The following is a 23,029-nucleotide window of genomic DNA, read 5'->3' on the forward strand; positions in this document are numbered from 1 at the left end:
CAGTCGGGATTTGTGAAGGGGAGGAAAACATTGAGCAACATCAGGACACTCTTATATACAATCTCCAAGGCAAGTGATGAACAGGAATATATTGCTATTCTATCCCTTGACGCAGAGAAAGCTTTTGACAGGGTGAACTGGGACTTCCTCTTCTCGGTGCTCGAAGGGATGGGTTTTGGAGAAAAATTTGTGTCGTGGATTAGACTACTTTATAATGAACTGACAGCTGAGGTTAATACTAATGGAATACGATAGGACAAATTAAAGCTTAAAAGAGGAACTAAGCAAGGATGCCCTTTGTCGCCCTTGCGATTTGTAATTGCTATAGAACCGTTAGCTGCAGCCATCAGAGATGAAAGTAGGATGAAGGGTTTATCTTGCTGGGGAATGCAGAAAAAATTATGGTTATTTGCTGATGATATGCTTTTAGTCCTTAGGGATCTGTGGCAGTCAATACCGGCACTTATGGACATTATGATTGAATTTCGTTTGTGCTCCGGTTACAAAATCAATTGGACAAAGTCAGAGATCATGCCTCTGACGCATTATGGTGCTAGAAAGTTTGTAATGGATTTGGGATTTAGATGGTGCCCTGATAGATTGTTATATTTGGGCATTTGGCTGACACCTAAAATCACAGACATGATGCATGAAAATTAGAACATGTTTGTGGCACGTTAAGGGATCATCTGGAAAGATGGAGCCTGTTGAATTTGTCACTCTGGGGCAAGGTGAATGCCTTTAAAAATGTTTTCGGCCCAGAAGATTAACTATGTTCTGTGTATGGTTCCCTTGAATGTAGCATCCACATACGTGAAGGAATTGGACGGACTACTTCAAGCATTCTTGTGTGATAAAAAACACCCCCAAGGTTTGAAGCTGTGGAAGTTGTAGTTACCACTGGCAAAAGGAGGATTAGGGGTACCTAATTTTAGAGCCTACCACCTGGCTTATATTTCAAATTTTCTTGTTCCCTTCATGGAAGATGCATTTGAGGAGTGGGTTTTGGCAGAAACTAGCTACAATGGACCGTTAAAGCCAGGAGCTATTTTGACCTCAATTTCGAGACGAAGTTGTGGGAATGATCCTTTGATTGCGTGTTTGAGAACCTCGTGGAAGAATTTGTATGATTTGCTCGGAGCGGACACATTCAGGGAACCTTGGGCGTCTGTCTGGATGAACCCATCAAATAAAATAGAGGGCAGAGTAATTTTTTGGGTGGTGTTCATTGGATAGCTGATCTGTTTTAGGATGGTGTTTGGATGACAGCGAGAGAATTACAGATGTGTTTTAACATTGAGAATTTTAAATTTTCAGACTACAGAAAGCCTAAGAGTGCTATTGGAGACATTGATTTGGATAAAAGAATTAATTTGGACTTGTTTACGAGGAAGGCCATAAGAGGGGAGGGAGGATAGGCCATGTTTACAATATGATTGTGTCGGAGTACAAAGGTAATGACTCATTAGGAGAAGATTGGAGTAGAAGAATTGGTTCGGATATCTCAGAGGAGTTGTGGCAGCAAATGTGTATGAATGTCAGGTTGTGTTCCTTGGGACTTACTGAGAGATCAAGGCAGATTACGATCCATGGCTGCCTGAGCCTGCGTCTCCTCAATCAGGCTGAATTATTCTATAAATAAAACAGTTTAAATTGCAATTCTGCAGTCGTCCCTCTTCCGTTCCTGTTTCTTACCTTCTGGGGCCCCTCTGACTGCATTCCCAGCGATCAGATCCGCTTTGTTCGACATCGGCTCGAGCCTCGGGATGACCTCCTCCCGCTCTTACACCAGGCCGGCCCTGCGGGATCCTTCCCGCCTCGAAGACTTTCTGGGCGGCAGTCATCCCCTCCAGCCTTCGCGCTCCCAGCGCCAGCGGCAACCCCTGGATCCTCCACCCGCCTCGTGCAGCCCCGGAGCCTTTCTCCTTGGTCCAGGGTCTGGGCGCAGTTACGGCGTCAACGGAGCCAGCATCGGACCGGCCTCGGGGTCTCTCCCACCACCAGTCTCCTCACGGCCCGGTCCCTCCTCTTCCACACACAGAGCCCCGGCGGACGGTGTGGGCTGGGTCCGTCCTGATCAGCATCGACTCGATCCCCTTGACAGCCTTCTTCCGCTCCTTCATCAGGCCGGCTCTGCGGGTTCCAAGGCTGCAGTCTCCCCCGCCAACCACTGCGCACCTGGTGCCGGCGGCAACCCCTGGAATCTCCACATGCCCTGTTCTGCCCCCGGAGCACCTCTCCCTGGTCGGAAGTCCAGGTGCAGCTACCCCAGACTCCAGTACAGCTACAGTTCCGGGTCTGGGCCCTCTGCTTCCACACTCAGAGTCCCGACGGACGGCGAGGGTCAGCAGCTTCAGCCTGAGCCCCGGGTCGGCCTTCTCCCGCTTTATCAGGCCGGCCATGCGGGATCCTTCCCGCCTCGCTGACATCCAAGGCAGCAGTCATCCCCGCCCACCACTGCACACCCGGCGCCAGGGACAATCCCCTGGACCCTCCATCTGCCCTCTGCAGCCCTCGGAGCACCTCTCCTGGGTCACAGCGACCTACCAAGCCAGCACCTGACCAACTTGGGATCTCTCCCGACCACCGGGTTCCTCTTCATCACGTGGGGTCCGGACCCTCCTCTTCCATACACGGGGCCCCGGTGGTCGACCTACATCGCCGCTTTGTGAGCCCCTTCTGCACCACACAGGATCCGGCCAAGCCTGCGTCCATCCGCTGTGCTGGACTCAGTACCTCTCAGGTCATCTATCTGGCTCCACAGTCCGGATAGCATCGAGGCAACTCTGCGAGTCCATTCTGCGGCTTCGGTGCACTGCGTCCATTCACCAGCCCCCTCTCCACTCTACGGGGTCCTGGCGAGCCTGCGGATGCCCACTGAGCCAGAGTCGGATCCGCCTGGAATCTCCATCTGTCTCCCGCCCCTATTCCTGGGCTGAGACGAGGCGGCATTGTGCATCCCTTCTGCAGCTCTGAAGTGCTCCCCTTCCTTGTCGGCCCCCTCCTTCACTAAGCTGATCCTAATTAACCTGCGGCAGTATCTGGATCAGTCTTTGGATCCCCTGGGACCTCCCCCTGCATCTCCTCTTGGGACCTCCACCTTCCAACCCCACTATGGTTCTGAGGCGCCCCGCCTCCTCAACGGTCCCTTCTCCACTGCACTGAGCTCTGGTGAGACTCCAGCCACACCTGGATCCAGCTTTAGGTCCTCCTGAGTGGTGGTATGAACTTCGGCCCTGCGTTGTGGTAACTTCCTTCATTCTGCTCTCATACCACCCACCGCAGTTTGCTGGTCTCCCCCAACCACCACTTTGCATACCTACTCCTATAACTCTCTGGGCGCTGGCTGGTCATCTCTCTGCATCGGCCCTTTTACCACCTTATAACCTGTTGGCTCACACTCGGGTGCAGAGGCCCGAAACTGCTACTTTCCTTCTTGCCTCAGACACCAGTTCTCCTCCAACCACGACCTTGAGTGCTTACTCCTTTTGACCCTATTGGGTCCTGCCGGTAATCCTTCAGCACTGGACCTGTGACCTCCTGCTACAATTCAGAACTTCCTCCCCATTTTCCTGCCTCAAGCACCTGGACTCCTCCAGTCTCAGTCACACGAACTTGCACCCTCTGACTCTTTTGGCCCTTCCCGGCTGTCTCACACCACTGACTCGAGTCCACCTTTGAGCCATCTTCATTTGGACTCCCCAACTTGAATCCCCAGTACCTACTCCCCCTGACCCTATGCGATCCGTCATTTCTCCCTTCCACTTCAGCCCCCTCCCCCTCCCCCCTCCTTGCCCTCTCCTCCTCTCCCTTCTACTCTCCTTACTCCTCCTGATGCCTAGTCCCCTCCACTATCCTCTCCCCCCACTCCCCTAGCCACCCTCCTTCCCATTCTCACCGCCCTTACCTTCTCTACCCTCCCACTTCCAACCATGCTGCCCTCATGAATACTGCTCTCTGGAACGCCAGATCCATCTGTAACAAAACCGCTGCGACACGCGATCTATTCTTTCGTCTTAACCTTCATTTCCTCTGCCTAACTGAAACCTGGATTCCCCCTCATAATACCTCTGTCCCAGCTTCCTTAACGACCTGTTCCTCCTCTTTCCTCCATACCCCCCGCCCCTCTGGCCGCGGTGGAGGCGTCGGTTTCCTGTACAACCCCAAATACACCTTCTCCTCCTCATCCCCATCTCTTCCCACCTTCCCTTCCTTTGAATTCCTCTACAAATCCTTCTCCTCTCCCCACCCTATTTCCTTCCTGATCATCTATCGTCCCCCTGGCCCTCTCTCCTCCTCCTTTGAAGACCTGGATCACCTCCTCTCACTTATTTCTCCCTCCCCCTCTCCTCTAACTGTGCTTGGCGACTTGAACATCCATCTTCCTTCTCCCCCAATCTTCTCCCCTCCTCTCTATCCTTGACTCCTACCTCTCCCCCCCTTCCTTCATCCCCCTACTCACTCCATCTGCAAGTGGTGGTTCCGCTCTTGACCTCATCTTCAACTCCTCCTATGTCTCCTCCCCTGACTCTTCTCTCCCTGTCTATCTCTCTGACCATGCATTACTCTCGTTCTCCCTTTCTCCTCTCTCATCCTCCACTATTACTAATCCCTCACCTCCAATCTACTCACGTCGTGACCTGCGTGATTTCGACACTACCCTCTTCTCTGACACCTGCTCTTCTTCTCTTCCATCTCACCATGACTTTGCACTACTCTCTCCTGATGATGCTCTCTCTTCGCTCTCGTCTTCCATCTCCACTGCCCTTGACCATCTCTATCCCCTTTCTCTCTGCCGCCCTACTCAGAAACCTTCTCATCCCTGGCTTACCTCCCATCTTCGTTCTATGCGGCGCCTTCTCAGGCGTCTTGAAAGACTTTGGCTCAAAACTCCCTCGCTTTCTAATCAAACCTCTTACTTCTCTTACCATGCACTTTACAACTCTTGTCTTGCTACGGCTAAATCCTCCTACTACTCTAACCTTCTACAGTCTCAAGCCTCACATCCTTGTCGGATTTTTCAAACTCTTTCCCGCCTCCTCTCTTCTCCCTCTCCTGACCCCTCATCCAATTCCACACTTTCTCCCTCTGACTTTGTCAACTACTTTTCCTCCAAAATCATCACACTCAGGGAAAAAATTAACTCCCTCTCTGACTCCCTCTCTTCTCCCCCCCTCTTTCTTCCAGCATTACTGTCTTCTCATCTGTTTCCCCTTCGGAAGTCTCCTCCCTTCTATCCAAAGCCCACCCCACAGCCGCCCCCTCTCACCCTCTCCCCTCCGTTCTCATCCCTAAAATGTACCCTCTTATTATCCCTTACCTTACCACTTTCTTCAACTCCTGTCTCTCCTCGTCTATCTTTCCCTCTGCTTTCAAACATGCAGCGATCATTCCTTTTCTTAAGAAACCCTCTGCTGATCCACTGCTCACTGCCAGCTACAGACCTATCTATCTTCTGCCTTTCCTTTCTAAACTCCTTGAACGCCTTGCCTACTCTCAACTCTCTTTGTTTGTCTCTACTTCCTCACTCCTTCCTCCTTTCCAATCTGGCTTCCGTCCCAAACATTCCACTGAAACTGCTCTCACCTCGATTCTCAACTTGCTCCTCTCTGCTCGCCATGCGAAGCAATCCTCCATACTTATTCTCCTTGATCTCTCTGCCGCTTTTGACACTGTCGATCATCCACTCCTGCTCCACACTCTCTCCTCCTTCGGGTTCAAATGCCCTGTTCTAAAATGGCTTTCCTCTTACCTTTCCTCTCGTTCCTTTGCTGTTTCATGGGGAGGCCAGACCTCTCCTTCCTTCTCTCTTATTTACGGTGTTCCTCAAGGCTCTGTACTTGGCCCTTTCCTCATCTCTCTCTATACCTCCCTCATTGCCCCTGTTATCTCCTCCTTTGGCATCTCCCATCATTTCTATGTGGATGACACCCAAATCTTTCTCTTTCTCCTCCTTCACACCTGACCTCCATCTTAAACTCTCCTCTTGTCTCACAGCCATCAAGAACTGGATGTCCTTCCGCTTTCTCTCACTTAACACAGATATAACGGAAGTCCTTTTCTTCCCCGCTAACACTCTTCCCCGCTCGCTCTCCTCCCCCGTTCATCCACTTTCCTCCTTCTAATCTCCCTATCTCCACTTATGCTCGCAACCTAGGTGTTCTTTTTGACTCCTCTCTCACCTTCTCGCAACACATTTCACTCACCTCCCGCTCCTGCAGATACAACCTCTACTATATTCGCAAAATCTGTCCCTCCCTCACATTCCATGCTACCAAACTCCTAATCTCCTCACTCATCTTTTCCCGCCTCTTCTACTGCTCCTCTATAATTTTCGGTCTTTCCTCATCTCAGCTTGCCCCTCTTAAATCTATATACCACTCTGCCATTGGAACCCTCGGTCTCCTTACCTCCCGTGACTCCATCTCTTCTTCGCTCTCTCGACTAGGCTGGCTACCTTTCCACCTACAACTAAAATTCCATTTTCTCGGCCTTGTTTTCAAATCCCTTCATGGTCTTGCCCCTCCTTATCTCTCCTCCCTTCTCTCCTTCTACTCTCCCTCTCGCTCCCTTCGTTACGCTGACCACTTCCCTCTCTCTGTACCTCCTTCCCCCTGCGCTTCCTCCCGGTTCCGCTCCTTCCAACTTCTTGCTCCTCTGCATTGGAACTCTCTCCCCCTCGCAATCCGCTCTTCTACTACCCTCGCCTCATTTTGCACTTCCCTTAAATCCCTCCTCCTCCAGTCCCCACCTTGAAGCCCCCCCTGCCCTCTACTCCCCCCCCGTTTTTCCCCTCTTCTAATCCCTCCCCTCCCTTTCTTTTACACACTCTCTCCCTTCCTTCTACACTCACTCAAACCTTCCCCCGCCCCTCCCTCTACTCTCCTGTTCCCACTCCACTTCTCCCCCCTCTGTCAATTGCTCTTTGCACTGTTTTGTTGTTGAACAATTCAAGTTGCCACTTTGCTCACAATGTTATTTGTTATTACTCTGTATTTTGTTGTCCATTGTACAGTGCCTTGGTGTAAAGCGCTCTATAAATATATAAATCAATCAATCCTTAACCGGGTTTATTGGACTCCAGAAAAAATGTGGAAGCGAGGTCTTTTGGAAAGTTCAGATTGCTGGAGATGTGTTCGCGAGTCAGGTACACTGGAACACGTGTTATGGAATTGCAGGTTGGTGAGAATGTTTTGGAGTGAGATTGGTCAGGTGTGCGATAAGGTGATCGAGGGCTTGCCTGTTCTGGATTTTAAAACAATGGTATTGAGGAGCAATGAACTATTGTGGCAATAAGACCCGAGACGGCGGGCCAATAACGCCCCAGGTAATGCCCAGGGCCGTAGTTATAGGCCCGAGCGTAGCGAGGGCCTTAACGAAGCCCCCGGTCATTACCTGCGGCTGTATTGGCCTGCCGCCGAGGGTCTTATTGCCGTTAGTACCCCGGCCTGTTGGATCGGGGTGCTAATGGCATTTTTTTCTGTTCTGAAACGCGTTTCGGAACAGAAGAAAAAAAAAAAAAAAGCCGGCAAAAAAAATGCCCACCTCCATGGAAAGGGAAAACGTAGTCCGTTTTCCCTTTCCATGGCGGCCATCGCCCAAGACCAGAAGAAAAAAGACGGTAAGTGGGGTCGGGAGGGCAAAAGGGAGGGGATGGGGAGGAAGAAAAAAAAATAAAAAAAGTACCGTGGTCTCCGGCGGGGGACGATGGAAGCCTACAGCCGTGTGGATGCTCGGAGCGGGGAGGTTTCCATCGTCCCCTGCCAGAGACCGCGGGATAGAAGATAAGTGGGGTGGGGAGGGAGGAGGGAGGCAAGGCTTGGGAAAAAAAAATCTTACCCGAGACAGAAAGGCATACATTTCAGAAAAAATACTGAAATTCATCTTTCGGAGAAGACTCGGGGTTAGCCGTGTTTTAGGCTTTCCCCTTGGCGCCCAGGTAGGTGCACCCACTCATTGGGACACATGTGGGGACGCAGGAAGGTAGGCCATGTGTTGTTGACAGCGTGTTTCGGTGGGTGGCCAGAGCAAAATGTCTGAGAATTGTCTTTATTTCCAGCCAATTTCAGAGACCTTTCCCCTCTGTCCACTCAACGAAACACGTGGCTAGCCTGTTCCCCAACCCCCCATATCTCCCTTCTTTTTTTTTTTTTTCATTTTCCCCCTTCCCTTGGGGCAGATGATCAGCCATCTGCCCCCAGGGGGGCCCTAACCTGCAGGCCCCATCCTTTGCACACTTATTCCTGGTGCCCCCCCCCCCACCTCCCTCCAATTGGCTGGTAGGCATGTTCTCCTGCCCGGGGGCAGAAATCTGCCCCCAGGTAGGGCTACAAGGGGTGACCCTCCTTTCCACTTAGTGTGGGAGGGGGAGGGCCACCACCCTTTCGTGGGGCAAAAAAAAATCCCTGGTGCCTAGTGCCCCCCCCCCCCCCATCCCCGTTGCACTTTTTTTTTTATTTTTGTTTATTTTGCCCCCAGAGTTATCCATAAGTGCCCCCATGCTTTGAGGGGCCGGGGAGGAGAGGGATGCTTACTGTAAGCAGCCCCCCCCCGCTTTCAAAACAAATCTCTGGTGGTCTAGTGGGCATTGCTAGGTGCGGATCGAGCGCTCTGCGCCTGATCCACGCCCAGCAATGCTTTCACAAAAGGTGAGATTACATTATTTGCCTGGGATCTGTGAGAAACCTGAGGGCATTCTCACTTATAGACCCCAGGGATTCTTTGTTCAGGTGGCATGGGCATGGCCATCGCCTTTGGAACCAGACCCTGAGGGGTGACCAGTGCATGATGATCACCTGGGCATGGGGTCCTTGGGGACTGCTGGAGGAATGCCCTCGGAAGAGATGCAGTATTTCCCCCTTTGTGACACACCCCTACCCGACACTTCCTCCACCTTTATAGGTTGCTGGAAGTCCTTTCCCGTTGCCCCCTGCCCAATTCCAACAGGTACCAACATGAAGTGAGGCGTAGCAGAGCAAACACAACACCCTATATTTCACAACAAAATCGTTCTCCTTCTTTTGACAATATTCTTCTTTTTTGTGACACCACTCGAAACAACTACAACTCCCATAATCCCCCATCACTTCTCTTTTCCAAAAAAACTGAGCAGAAGAAGAGAGGGACTGAGAGGATAAAGATTTCTCAATACCACACTGAGAGACAGAAGACAGATTGCCCCATGCTAAGATTGGACTGTCCCACTAATAGAGACGGGCAAGGTCAGGCCTCCCTTGACAATCGGGCTCACCTGAGACATATTGAGCCTCCCCTCACTATAAAAGGCAGAGCACACCGGCACACTCTGAGCTAGCTGAGGGTGCTGGATGGAGAATAGAGGCAAGTTCGAGAATTCGAGCTGAAGAGACCCTGGAAGGCCTGGAGGACAAAGGACTGCCTAATTATCAGGCCTGTGAGTACAGGGGAGGCTGAAGTGTGACGAGGGAGTGCGAACTCCAGGGAGCCAAGCCAGGGGCAGCTGGGGGTCACCTGCCAGTGCCCACACCAGAGTTCCTCCCCTGGGTAAGCAGGAGAGCCCAGGCCTTTGAAGGGCAGGTGGTAGGACCCTGAACAAATATCCCCTTGAATTCCTGCAGCTCCCAAAACGCTGCAATGCTGTTTTTGGGGAGCTAGCGAAGTGGGAACAAAAAAAGGTAAAGTGACTTGAACGCCAAAGACATAAAATCTTGCAAATTGAGTAGGGTCCGAGCACGACTGAGGGAAGACCCTGAAGAGGACAAGAAAGGAATGCACAGAGCCGGTGAATTGGCAAGCAACATGAAAGATCAGTGTGTGTTAAGCAAAGATTGAAGTTGCAAATATCGTACAATTGAAGGCTGCATGCGTGTAGATGCAATGGATGGCCATCTTGTGGTGAACTATGAATTGCCTATAGCTGTGAAACCAGCGATACTGAGTAGCGCAGTGGTCCAGCGAAAACAAGTAGCCCATTCGAAATTCTCCATGAAAGGTGAATGTTGAACCTTTGTGTTTGACATCGAACTACCCAGACCAAGAAACACTGGGGCAAATAACACAAGGGTGAGAGCAGAAAGGAAAGTCGGTGGTCCTGCGGAGGTCTACAGTAAAAGCCTCGCACGTTTTGAACGTCTTCGGCATCAGGAAAAGTTTTGAGCCCGACAGAGAGACAAGAAGTGTGATAAGTTAGAGGAAGGGAACCCCTGTTAGTGTTGTTTGAAAGGTCAGAGCCCGACTGAGGGAGGCCTACGTGAACCTTTTGTTGAACTGTGAACCTTTTGTTGAACTGCGAAAAGAACTTTTGGAACGTTGGAAAAGTGACTTTAACGTGGAAGGCCAGGTGTGCCTCAATCCACGTTTTGAACTGCTTTGGTTCTGAGAAACTGAGCCAAAGTGCGTCAACCTGTCTGCGCGGACCGCCTTACTCCGTGCTGTCCAACGTGTGGAGGAGAGCTTACTCAGCCACTTTGATTTTTTATATTCAAACACTGTTTTTTCCTTTTATATACACCTTTTCCCATGCACCCATTTATTCTAATAGTTTAAGGGCAGGCAATAGGTTTATTTATTATAGACCATTTTCTTTTTACTGACAAAACTAGGACTGTTTTATTTTATTTGTTGGTTGAACATGCTCCCATCTCCAGACAGGAGTTTATCCAACCCTTTTGCTCAATAACCACCCTTGAACATTATATCTCTTGTGTCTGTCTTCACTTGTGATACCTAACCTCCCTTACAGATCACAGGCTTTGGTTGAATAGTGAAGCAAGGATTTTAACCCACTCTGCAATTTAGGAACTTGACCACTTGCTTTACTCGGTAGAAATATATTTAAGTTTATGCTTTTAAGTATTCCAGTGATACTCTTATAGTATTTATTTAAAACATACATAAGAATCTGACCTGTCGAGCTCATATTATTGTAACTATTTTTTCCACATCCCGAATGAAAAACGGCCAAGCCAAGTCCCAGAAGGCAGAGTAATGCAGGCCTAAACAATCTTCTTTTTTCCCGTCGCTGTACTTTCAGCATTTTGTGACATACACATAATATTTTCATTAATTCACCTCCACATAGAGATTATTTTTCACGAATTTCCACCCTGATATACACATTATCTTAAAAACATTTGTCTATCCACCTAAAAGCACATTATTTGTTTGCATTTTTTTGCATGCAACTTATGAGACGACATGGATATTAATTAATCTTTAAAAGGTCGTTTTATTGTGTTACTCACTTTAATTGCCTTGGTAGTAGCTACATATTTGGTAGGTAACTGGAGATGCATGGAGTGTTTTAGTTGAAAATGTCCCATAGCAGTGCCAATTGCCTAAACATTCACACATTAGAAAGGCACTGCTAAGAAAAGAAATGTTTTACAGACGTAATTGCAAGGCCTTTAAGATTCTGAACGTTGTTCATCATCTGCATTTTGTTCTGGTCACAATCGCTTTCCAGGTGAGCAGGACCCCTGCCCAGAATTAGGGTGAATCGGAGACTGCAACCAGTAATTAAACTGCTGTTCCTTATCACGGCATTGCTCAAAACAAAGCGAAGTGTGAAGGATTTTCCGCCTAGTAAGCCAGTGCGGTTAGTTGCCGGAAGACTTTGTACCGGTTGCAGACTCCTCCTGACGGCACTTACAGAGGTAACAACTGGCAAAAAATCTAGGACTGCTATAAAATATTTCAAATCTCTCCACAGTACAGCTGGTAATGGGCAAGTTGCCCCTTTCTGCCAGTCAGTACGATACTGACCACAGACCATCCAAATAAGATCTTGTATAAATCTAGTCGCTTCTGAGTTGGCCTGGTATTTTCATAAAAGCATTCGTATCTGTTACTAAACTCTGAACAGTACATTTTGGTATGGAGATTATTTTTTAGTTAGGTCTGTATGATTTGGCAATGGGTGTACAAGAGATGGTAGAGTAAGTAATAGTTGCTTCGGGTTGAATAATTCGTTTTTGTAATTTTATTTAAGCGCCATTCATCTTGCCTTACTACCACTTGGAAGTTCTTGAAAATGTATCTTGTATTTTTATGTGATTTACTGATTTGTTTTTTTTCTTCTCTTCTCTACAGAGAAAGCTACTGATGGCTCCCTGCAGGGTGAGGACTGGACACTTAATATGGAGATATGTGACATCATCAACGAAACAGAAGAGGGGTATGTACCTTGTATAATGGGATCACACGTGTGCTGCCAAGGGTGTTGGGCTTCATATGTTTGTCCAAGGTATCTCCATCCACTCTGAGGCCATTCATCCTGGTTCAGGTCTACTTGATTGAAAATATTTGACCTTTTCCAATTTGATATACTTTTTTTGGTCGTTTTGTTGGTCAGAAATTTGGGGGGAGACACCCCGCACCCACCCCCACACATTTCCCCCCCACCTTAACCTGTTACCTTACCCCTCCCCATATATTTATTGAATTTAATTTGACTGAAAAAACAATAAAAAAAATGCAGTTAAATGGAAAAGGTGAAATGATTTTCGATCAAGTATGCTAATGCCTTCCTTGCTATTAATTTGTCAATTGTAGTGCTTAGCTGCATCAAGTGCATATGGCAGTCTGGACACAGGAACATTTATTTTGTAGTTTATAGTTGATTTAGAAGTATGGCTCCAGGTCTTATGGTATTCATCTTTTCAGGATATATATATATATATCCATAATATTTTGCAACTAGTATTTTTCCACATTTATTTTAAAGAACAGTGCAGTGCTTAGATGCCTGTAAGTGGAAGCTGGCATCCCTGGGTTCCTGCGCATCAAGCCATAATCCATTGCTACCGTGAAAATGAATGGCTACTGCTGTTATTTCTAAGGACCGGAGAAGGATTTCTATCGCCATTTAAAAATCTTCAGGGAGATATCAACTCCTTACTGTAACCTTTCCGCTGTGGTACTTTGCACACCTTTTGGCTTGCAAGACATAATTGACAAACCTTGGGAGCTAAGAAAGAGACTTGGTTATCAACATTTTTATGTTTTGTACAAATAAATAATGATAGGAAACCGAGTGATTTCCATCTGTATTTATATGTAAAAACTGAAAACAGGGAGCCTTATTAATAAGGCATCCTCTGTGAAAACATAGGCACTTTGTGTGGCACCTGGATGAATAAAACACACGGTCGGTAAGTTATTCAGAATTATTTTTTTCTTTCCTGAATTCCAAAAATAAATTGTAACCCATTGCATAGTTAAAAGCTCTTTAGGAAAACACATGTTTACTCTGACCTACACCACCAACGCAGAGCCTGATAGCTAATACTAACAAAGCTAGAAATGAGGTTGCAAATCTCTGGTTTCTGGTGTGAGTATAGAGGGAAGTGCATTGATTTAAACTGACTGCTGCCCTAGACAAGAAAAAGAGTAAATGCAGCTGATTATCTGGCCAGGGAAGAGATGCCGAAAAGACCATCGTGTCAGATCCTGTATATCCAGACGCAATGCAGATACCCCCTGGGGGTCACTTAAGTATTGCCCTTAACTCCCCAAGAAATAGAGACCCCTCTTAAGGAGTAACGATAGAAGTGGTTTGTGTCTCGTCCCCAGGCAGAGGCGGCTTATGTCATGCACCTCCTTTGTGGTACTCCTGGTGCACAGGTCAGGAGCTGCATATGGGAAAAACACAGAAGGACTGATTTTAATAAGCAGACTCAGTAATGTTATTCAATATCCCTTATCCTCAACCTTTATGCAGCCTTTCCTTTGCTCGGACCACCAGAGAGTTATGAGGAACTAGCCTCATTGTTATTTGAACCCATGATCTCTTCCTGGAATTAGCGAATGAGCAGTTACTTTAGCCCCTGAGCAGACTCCGACTAGAAAAGGCACTTGCATTACATTTTTGTGAAATGTCAGAATCTGAAAGATTTACAGTAGGTGACGCGGTCAGGTACTTGATTCTGTCAGAGGTAGGAGACCCGTCCTGTCCTTAAGGTAGGCGGCCTACCAGGGCGAATGACAGAGCAGTTCCTACCCCAGAGATGAGGCAGTTGGGAGTGCCCCATCCACTAAACTCCCTGAATGTGCCTTGAATGGTGAGGGTTGTACCACTGTCTATCCCCCAATGACTTACACACCGCCTGTTTCTGGCTGGAGTTCTTACTTGTTGCAGGACTGCATGTTCCCAAATGCTTTCTGGCAGCGGGATAACAAAACAAACTTCACCAGCAACGCGAAAGCCCTTGCAACTCTATTGATAATCAGCCCCTGGTGAAGGGGAGAAGAATACGACTTAGCGTGACAAAGACAAAAGAACACGCCGAATGAATACCAAGCTGAAAAAAAACATAGGGGCTACCCGATAACCTGCACATGAAAAGGAGGCTGGGCTAAGAGTAGTTTATGAAGTGTTGCTCTGTGCTGACCCAACCCCTGGAGACAAGTTTTCAAGAAACCTACAGCATGCAGCCAGTCTGAGTCTTTTGCCCTTCGAGGATTTTAATCTCTATCCCTGTTGGGGACCTGGAGGCTGCCTGTCGTATGGCGGTGTTACTCAACCAGTGACGGAGCTGTACAGAGCGGAACACTCAGATTCGAGCAATTTAAACTTCTCCTTACATTCTACAATGTAAGCCCAGCATTATGGCTACTTGAGCTGCTCGGTAGCACTGTGGGATCGAGCATAGCCGTAGGCCACCTAGCATTTTCCCCCCTTGCGAGGAGCTTGCAGGGATTCAAGTTTTTTTTCGCTGCCATATGAATTGTCGCACGACCTGTAGGGTGTGAAGATCCCGTTCTGGAATGGGCACTGGCAAAGCATGCAAAATGTACAGCAGCTTTGGAAAGAGGGTCATTTTGACTGCGCAAATGTGTCCTAGCCATGACATTTCCTGGGAGTCCCATCTTTGGAGCCATTCTTTGACTTTCTTCCAGAGGGTGGGGTGGGGTTAAATGTACTCCCAGTTGGGGATGTCCTGATTCGACCATTGGAAGGGGATTTTTCCTTGAGGGTTGCCAGGATTGAGGCAGATTCCATCAGGCCCATGCCTATAGATTTTACTGGATTAATTGCGAATCCTGAGACTGCTGTGAATTGGGATAACAAATCCATTAGGGCTGGGAGAGAGGTAAGTGCATTACTTAAAAAACGGAGCACATCATCTGCGTACAAAGCCACTTTATGATATGTACCCCCATACTCGAAGCCCTGAATGTCTGGATGGAGGCAAACTCTCTGGGCTAGAGGCTCCATTGCCAAGGCAAATACCGGGGGAGGGAAGAACAGGACAGAGGGCAGCCCAGTCTAGTCCCTTTGCCCAGCGCTATTGGGAGGCTGGGGGGGGGGGGGCATTGCGAGTTAACACTGACGCAGGTGGTTGGGTTCTGAAAGTCTGAGAGTACTAACTTGGTGAAGCGTGGGCCAAAAGCCGAACCCCTGTAGGACAAGTTTCAAGTAGTCCCAGGACATGCTATCAAAAGTCCTGTGGGCTTGCAAGGATATAAGTGATAGCTTACCAGAAATTTGAGGGGCCAGAGCTTATAAGGTCTATCACTTGATGGATATTATCATGGACCGAGGGATTTTGGATAAAATCTGTCTGATCATTTTCGATTAGTGTCGGGAGGACGTCCCCAAGGTGTTGCGCTTTAATTTTACTGAAGAGTTTTGCGTCAGTGTTGAGCAAAGCAATTGGGTGGTAAGAAGTACATTCCATGGGGTCCTTGCCTGGCTTCAAGATCAGCATAGTGGCGTATTCCGCCATGGACTGTGTGACCGACCCACCATGAGGACAAAAAGGAATTAAACATTTTCGTCTACTGAGGGGTCAGTTTCAAGCTAAAGATTTAATCAAATTTGTTTGTGAAGCCGTCTGGCCCGGGATCCTTCCGCAATGGGAGGGACTGAATTGCAAGCTTGACCTCTTGGTTGGAAATGGGCACTTCCAGGGGCTCCTGCTGTGACTGGGCAATCTGTGGAAGATGGGAGTTGAGTATGAATTCTTGAGTAACTTGCAGGTCAGCGTGATGAGAGGCCGAGTGCACCCGATAGAATGTCTCCATAATTCAAAGTTGACCTTCCTCCGAGTTCTCGCGCTTCCCATTAGCATCCCGTAGGGTTTCCATGTGGTTGCGTCTAGCTTGCTTTTTCAGTTTTGCCACCAACAGCTTGTTGGCCTTATTCCCTCTCGTGTAGAAGTACTGCTGTGTAAGCATAAGGGAGTGAGCTGCGTGCCCTTTGTGATGTGCATCTAAAGCTTTCCGTGCTATTTGCAGGTCCCAGAGGGCGTGCTGACACCCCTTCTCCCTATGTGTTGCCTCTTTTTTCTTTGAAGCACCTCCTCTAACTTGGCCTGAAACTGTTTCCTGGCTTTCCCTCGCGCTGCTGCTTGGTCTATAATATGGCCCAGAATAATCGCCTTCCTGGCATCCCACACCATATCGCATTCCCACGTCTCCAGTGTCGTTCTCCCTGAAGTAGAGCTTTATAGCGTTGGAGACGGAGGAGCGAATTAAGGGGTCCTCTATCAGAAACTCTTTCAGATGCCAGATTGGCTTGAGCAGAGGGGGTTGCGTAGGGGTGGGGGGGTCATCGTAAGCAACAGTGGGGCATGGTCTGCTAGGGCCTTTGGGAGAATCTCAAGGGTTGTTACCTGTGGGATAAGGGTGTCGGAGAGGAGGAACATATCCAATCTGGAGAACCCCTTACGGATGGCTGAGAAAAAGGTAAAGTTGCGCTCCCCCTGATGAAAGCAGCGCCAGGCCTCGATGAGCGAGTGCTCACGCAATAGTGTTGTAAGGGATATAAGTGTTTATTGTTGGCAGTCAGGGGTCGAAATTTGTCGACCAGGGGGTTGACCACTGCGTTAAAATCCCTGCCGAGGATGAGATCTCCCTCTGCAAACTCCCTCAGCTCTTTGACAGTGAGGTAAAGAATAGCTCCTGATGGGCGTTAGGGGCATACAAGGAAACCAGGGTCACCTTTTGCCCACATAAGTGCCACTACCATGATATGTCTCCACTCCACATCCTGCAAGACTCAACATTTTCAAAGGGGTGCCCTTGCGTACCAGGAGGCGCAGAACCTCGTGGGATACAGTTTATTGTTAAAACGGAACAGACAAAAGGTTGATTGTCTTCTACTTGCCGCGCTCAGCCTTCAGTTACAAATTTAATTTTCTAGATACAAATTTTACAGAATATACCCAAGAAGTTTTGCCTATGCGGCTGTATTTTATTTTGATGGAAAAATCAAGATGGTCTTGTATACTTGTATCTTGTTTTCATATCAGATTTCTTTTTTGTTGTTAAGACAGAATTTGTTTGACGGTAAGAGGTGGGTCTCCTGAATAAACAGGAGTGAGGAGGTAAGGGTAGCCATCCTATGGAAGGGTGCCTTACGTATCAATGGGGAGTTTAGGCCCTGAACATTCAGGGTAAGGCAGTTGACGTCTGGACTCGCCATCCCAAGGCCGCTCAGGTGTGTTTATGGCACAGTAGGGGATCCTTTTCCCAAGATGGGGCTGGTCACTGACCTCAATTGTCAATAAAACTGCATTCCCAGGCATTGCGTTACGGTTCAACTAAAGGTTCATACAGTTAAAACATGAAAAAAAAACAAATCTTTTCTCAACTTTCTAAATCTTATACAACAATGACATTGTGTCAACAATAATGGGTGTAATCTGTTCAGGGCGCCCATTCGAAGCCAAGTCCTGTTCCATCTTCGAGATTTGAGTGAGAAACAGGGGGTGTAGCGATTGGGTTGGTGCTCCTCCCCATGTTACTTAAGTCCAGTGGTGCACGCATTTCAGATCAAGTATTCTCCGGCGGTCAACCCTGCCTCTTCTGATGGTGCTAGTGTCAATACAGGGGTTCCAGGAACGGCTGGATCATTCAGGGGGGTCTCGAGGACTCGGGCTCCAGCCTCGGTGTCGCTGGCTGAGTAGACCAGCCCCTGGGTTTCCTTCTCTTATCTCTCAGGGTAGGCTCAAATTGAGGGACCTCCAGCTTCTGACGTGATGTTGTTGTTCATCTCAAGCATTAACTCCTTAGCTTCCTCTTCTGAGTTGATGGTATAGTGCTGATTATGGTAGTCAAAGACTAACTTACAAGGAAACCCACACCGGTATCGGATGTTCCTGGCTTATAGCCATGATGTAACCTTTTGCAGATGCCGGCGGCTTGCTAGGGTGTGGGGCGAGGGGTCCTGGAAGAGCGTGAGGGCCGCCCCTTGGAAGTTTACCGGCTCTGATCTTCAAGCTGCGGCCATGATCATCTCTTTTTGATGATAGAAATGCATGAGTCTGTGCAAGTTGCGCCTCTGTTGGGCGCAGGAGTAGACGCGATGAGTCTTATCTAGGACAAGTTGCTCTGTGCCTGGGAGATCGAGCAATGACTTGAAAAGAGCACTCACGTATGCCAGGAGTTCTTCTGTTTTCCGTGTCAGCCTGTTTAGCCCAAACGTCCTCAAGGTGTTTCTCAATTCCCTCTTTGTGAGTTCAGCGTAGTCGTGTGCTTGTTCACATGCCGTGTTCTCAAGGTCATTAACTCGAGCCTCCAGGCCCTGCAGGTGGGTATTGAGGTCCGCGATTGACCATGCCAAGGAATCCCTAGAGGTTTTTATCTCCTGCTTGATCTTGTGCGTGATGTTTTGTTTGAAGCTCTTCAACATGTCTTCCAAGTCCTTCCTGCAGAGAGATGCTGGCCCGGCAGGGATGAGTGGACCTCAACCCTCACCGCCTGCATTCCCTGTTTCCCAGCATCTTGAGGGGATAAAAACACTGTGATGTCTGTTGGTTTCCCTTTTGCTGCTGCCTTGGGCATTGCTGAGGAAGCCTTCTGTGGTTCCACACAAGGGGAAGGGATCGCCCCAATAAACACAGCTTGAGTCGGTTCGCAAGGTGGCCTCCAGGAGCCCCTAATGTGACGCATGCCCTATCTATGCAGGAGGGCGGGTGCAGTGTCCTCCCGAAGGGGATCCGGCAGTCAAATGTGGTGGTGAGGAGGAGACCTCCCGCTGGTGGACTTCTGACCAAACACAACAAAAGTGCTGTCGCTGATATGGAGAGGTTGTGCACCCTATCCGGAGAACAGCATGTAGCATTGCATCAAGTCATTCCCTGTGCCTTTACAGTATATTCTGGTGTCCTGGAGTGGTGTTAATAGAGTTGTGTTAAGGCACTGTGTGCTGTGACTTCCCGCTGAGGGAGAAACCCCAGGAGTGATGCCCACCAGAGGGTGGGGTCTCTACCTCTTTCCCCACCCCTTTGGAGTCGCTCGGTGGACCTCCTTATCTGGTCCGGATGCCCGCAGTGTTCTGTGTTTGAGTGCTTATTTTGAGGTTGTAAAAAGGTGGTGGCAATGGCTGGTTTACGCCTATGGGCCCCGGGTCTGCTCATCCGGTATTACGTGTACTAAGAAGTCCATTCCCCAGAAGTGGGAGCGGGATCAAGAGAAGTGTGGATTCTCCCGCTTGCCCGGTCTATTCAGTTACTCCAGTGAGACCGGGGCCGTCTCTGAGCAGGATCTTGTCGGGCGCTCGCAGTCGTCTGTTCCCCCCCCTAGGTGGGGTGCGAGTGAGTGGGGACGAGGGAGGGATGACCGAGGTATCGCTGTTGTTGGGGCCAGCGTGTGTGTCAATGCGTTCTCCCCGGGTCCTCACCTTGGTGTCCGGGCGTACACCAATGTCTCGGTTTCTCTGCACTTCCCAGCACCAGTGCTACGGTTTGCCGGGCGGATCAGCAGGCCTTGCCGGGGAGCCCTCTCCTGACATCTCCTAGCGTTTCGGTGCCGGGGAAGCCTCGCGCCCCTAAGCCGGATGCGCAAGCCGCCATCTTACTGTCGCGGCTGCTCCAGGGTAGGAAGGGAAAGCACCTTGTCTGTGGGTTCTCCCCCTGCGGTTTCGCCAACTAGACCGGCTGCTCACTCGGGGACACCATTGGAGTCTTTGTGGGATGGAACGGTATGAATTTCACGCAAAACTTAATAGAACCAAGCGCCCCAGCACGGAGCTCAAGGCAGACACGTCTTCATGGCATGCTGCCTAGCCATGCTCCTCGTGTTTCTTTTTATTGTGTTTTGGCAACCAGACAATAGACCTTTTCCAACATTGGTATGAGTAAATAATACATCTGAAAGCCGATACAAGACATTTACCATCTCTGTTCGCTCCATAATGTTGCATTCCTGTGTGTTGCCACATGCGCATACATCGTTCATTCGTTCACAGAGGTTCTTTTAGTAACATCTCGTTTGCAGTCCATTTTCATAACTAAACATACCCCAACTTTGCATGCTACCCTTCTCACCCCTACCGCCCATCCCCCACCCGTTCTCCTCCCCTTTATCTCTTCCTGTTTCCCACTTAAGACTTTCTCTGTACCTGCCCTGTTCTTCTCAGGGGTGGTCTGTCGCCAGGGGGGGGGGGGATCTGTCGCCTGGGGTCGCAAACATCACTTGCACCATTGTATTCCACGCTATCACATCATTACTGACCTCAGTACTGTTAGCTGCCGCTGCCTCCCCGCCTTGTCTTTGGACTTGGATTTATGGACTTCCTGACACTGCTGCTGCCGGCTCGCGGCCCCGTTTGTCTGGAGCAGCTGCCGTGCTGCAGGGTAGGCTTTTTCGCCTGGAGGACGTCTTTGCTGGCCACACCAGCGTGCCTGACTTGAGGCGTTCCCTGCACGAGGTGGACCCGCCCTCTGCGACGAGTCACGCTCCCTGAGCCTCGTCATAAACCCGTCTTCTGGCGCCGCCGCGCACCAAGTACTTGCTAAGTACTTTTAGCTGTTTGCGGTGCGTGGCGCATAGTCTGAACGCCTTAGCTTTTTGAGCCCGTAATCTAAAGCCGACAGCACAGCAGTCAACTAGAGTCCTGCAGCTGGGGCTACTACCACACGGTGTGCTCGACCGATAGTGTGAGCACGCCACCACCACCCTTGGAGACTGCGGGCTCTACACCTTTGATCCCTGGGGGTGTGGCGCTGGGTAAGCTTCTGTGCTGGGTTATGTTACCCACATTGTGAAAAGTATTGCCAAATGTTGTGTGGGGCACGTCTTTACTAGGTTTTTGAATACCTCTTTGTCACTTATTTTATTAATGATTTTTTTTTTTACTGCTACTTGCCACTTGCGTGCCCCTGCTTACTTTTGTACAAAAACTAGCTATTGTACATACCAGCACCCCCCTGTTGGATAGCACCTTACACAGTGGTTTTGGGTGTGGGGTGTAGACTATGAGCCGGGTCTTGAGAAGCAACTCTAAACTTGATGCACCTCCTAAGTTACAAGGGAAACCAGTAAGGCCTAAATTGCATAGTGTTAAGTATATCCAACCTACCTCCCCTCACAAAGTGTCCATTTTGTCACCACCTTTGTCTGATATGGAGGGGGTAGCTCTTAACCCCGTAGAGGCTATGAGGGTCCCTGGAATAGAGGATTCAGACTTGTGTATGGAGCCATTGAGCACAAGCTCTCCCCAGTTTGTGCAGCTTTCCACCTTTTTTGTACAAGATGCTAACCAAATTGAGGAAGTGGAGGTGTGTGAGGTCGCGCATGTGCATAATAACAACTGTACACCGAGGTTTGACTATGAAAGTTTCCCTCATGTTTCTGATACCTCGATGTTAGCTCCAACAATTATGACCGAATTGGGTAAAAGGGTGCGACTTTCTATGGGTCCCCCCCCCTCTCCTGCCTCAAGGTCTTTTCCATTTCGTGAAGATGTTCACTTTCATCTATCACAAGAACACTGTTGCAACAAGCTTGGTACTCATGATAAGGTCCAACCCCCCCCCCCCACCCCTCCCCCTCGTAAGGGGAGAAGGTAGTGGTAGGCCCCTCTCAGATAACAGTTATGGGGTGGTCTTGGACTCTTCAGGGAATTTGATGTCCCACGATACCAAGCTGAACATGGGAAACGACGAGGCCGCCCCCACTTTATCTAATGAGGAGGCACGTTTTGCTTCATCCCTAGAACATTTACCTGCTGCCACATCACCAAATGATCCCTCTAACTTCCCGGTTATAACACGAATACTCAATCTCTTGGATAAGGGCCATGAGCTTACACATTGCTCCATGAGGGAAATGCAAGGCTCTTTAGCCTTCATGAAAGAAAAGTTGGCCAAACTGGAAGGGTTTTTCTTGGCGGAGGAACAATCTAAAGCATTTTACTTCACACAATTTGAAAAAATGCTGGCGAGCGCCGCAGTATTAACACCGCCTGCTTCTGTCTTGCCTCCAGTACGGTCACAAGGATCACAGACAGATAATTTACATTGGAACACGGTACTGCCGCAAAGATCCTACTCCCAAGTGTTGACGGGAGCTCCACCGGCTGGGTTCCACCAGCCTGGAGATGAGGCTGTTGATCTGTTGGACATAATGAAATTACAACATGATCGGATTCTCCAGATGGAACATACCTTGTTTCAACTGGTCGCTAAGTTTCATCCCTTAGAATACTTCCAACATTCGGGTGGAGCTCCCGCCCTGGACAACAGTGTGGAGCCTATTCCTGACAGCCCTTCTACTCTGACAGCTATCAATGATACCCAGAACACCCCCGAGTTGGGTGGTCTTCCAGTATCATGTGAAAAAATAGCAACACAAGACGAACAGGAAGGAAAGTATTTCCTCTCTAGGAAGGCCAAGAAGTCATTCATGAGAGCACAGAAGCGCTCGAATATCGCAAAGGCCTCCCAGAAAAAATCTGCAAAAAAAGGGCCCAAGGCTTTGGACAAGCAGTCTGATACAGCCTACACTGTCGACCTGTGCTCCCAGAACTGCCAGGACGATCAGGCCTTAGATCTTCGTGAATTGAGTGAAGAGTGTAAGAAAAACCTCCAGATTAAAGCCATAAAAGGCGCCAATGTGCAGGTGCCGGTTTCTATTCAACCACGGACCATACCGACTAAGTCCCAAACGCAACTTCATTGCTTCTTTCCAACGATCGAAAGCAAGAGGGTTGCAACGTGGCTAGTGGGCAAAACCAAGTTCGACAACAATTCACACTTGGTGTCTGAGCTGCCGCATGTGAGCTCACACGTGGCAGAGCAATCCGCTGGATTGGTGGCACCAG

At 49.0% G+C, this 23,029-nt stretch overlaps 1 protein-coding gene across 7 annotated transcripts in view; it reads left to right on the forward strand.

Moving 5' to 3' along the window:
- TOM1L2 (target of myb1 like 2 membrane trafficking protein) overlaps nucleotides 1-23,029 on the forward strand; it is a 1,130,890-nt gene that overhangs the window by 102,248 nt on the left and 1,005,613 nt on the right. For 6 of the 7 annotated variants that reach the window (XM_069645711.1, XM_069645714.1, XM_069645717.1 and 3 more), the window contains exon 2: nucleotides 12,070-12,154. In XM_069645711.1, the coding sequence (XP_069501812.1) occupies nucleotides 12,070-12,154 (85 nt within the window). Of the gene's footprint in view, nucleotides 1-11,443; nucleotides 11,634-12,069; nucleotides 12,155-23,029 lie in introns of all 7 variants that reach the window. The other variant, XM_069645715.1, reaches the window with a different exon arrangement.

This window comes from Ambystoma mexicanum, chromosome 2p, assembly GCF_040938575.1.
Source record: "Ambystoma mexicanum isolate Mex_15411 chromosome 2p, UKY_AmexF1_1, whole genome shotgun sequence".
Taxonomy (NCBI): Eukaryota; Metazoa; Chordata; class Amphibia; order Caudata; family Ambystomatidae; genus Ambystoma; species Ambystoma mexicanum.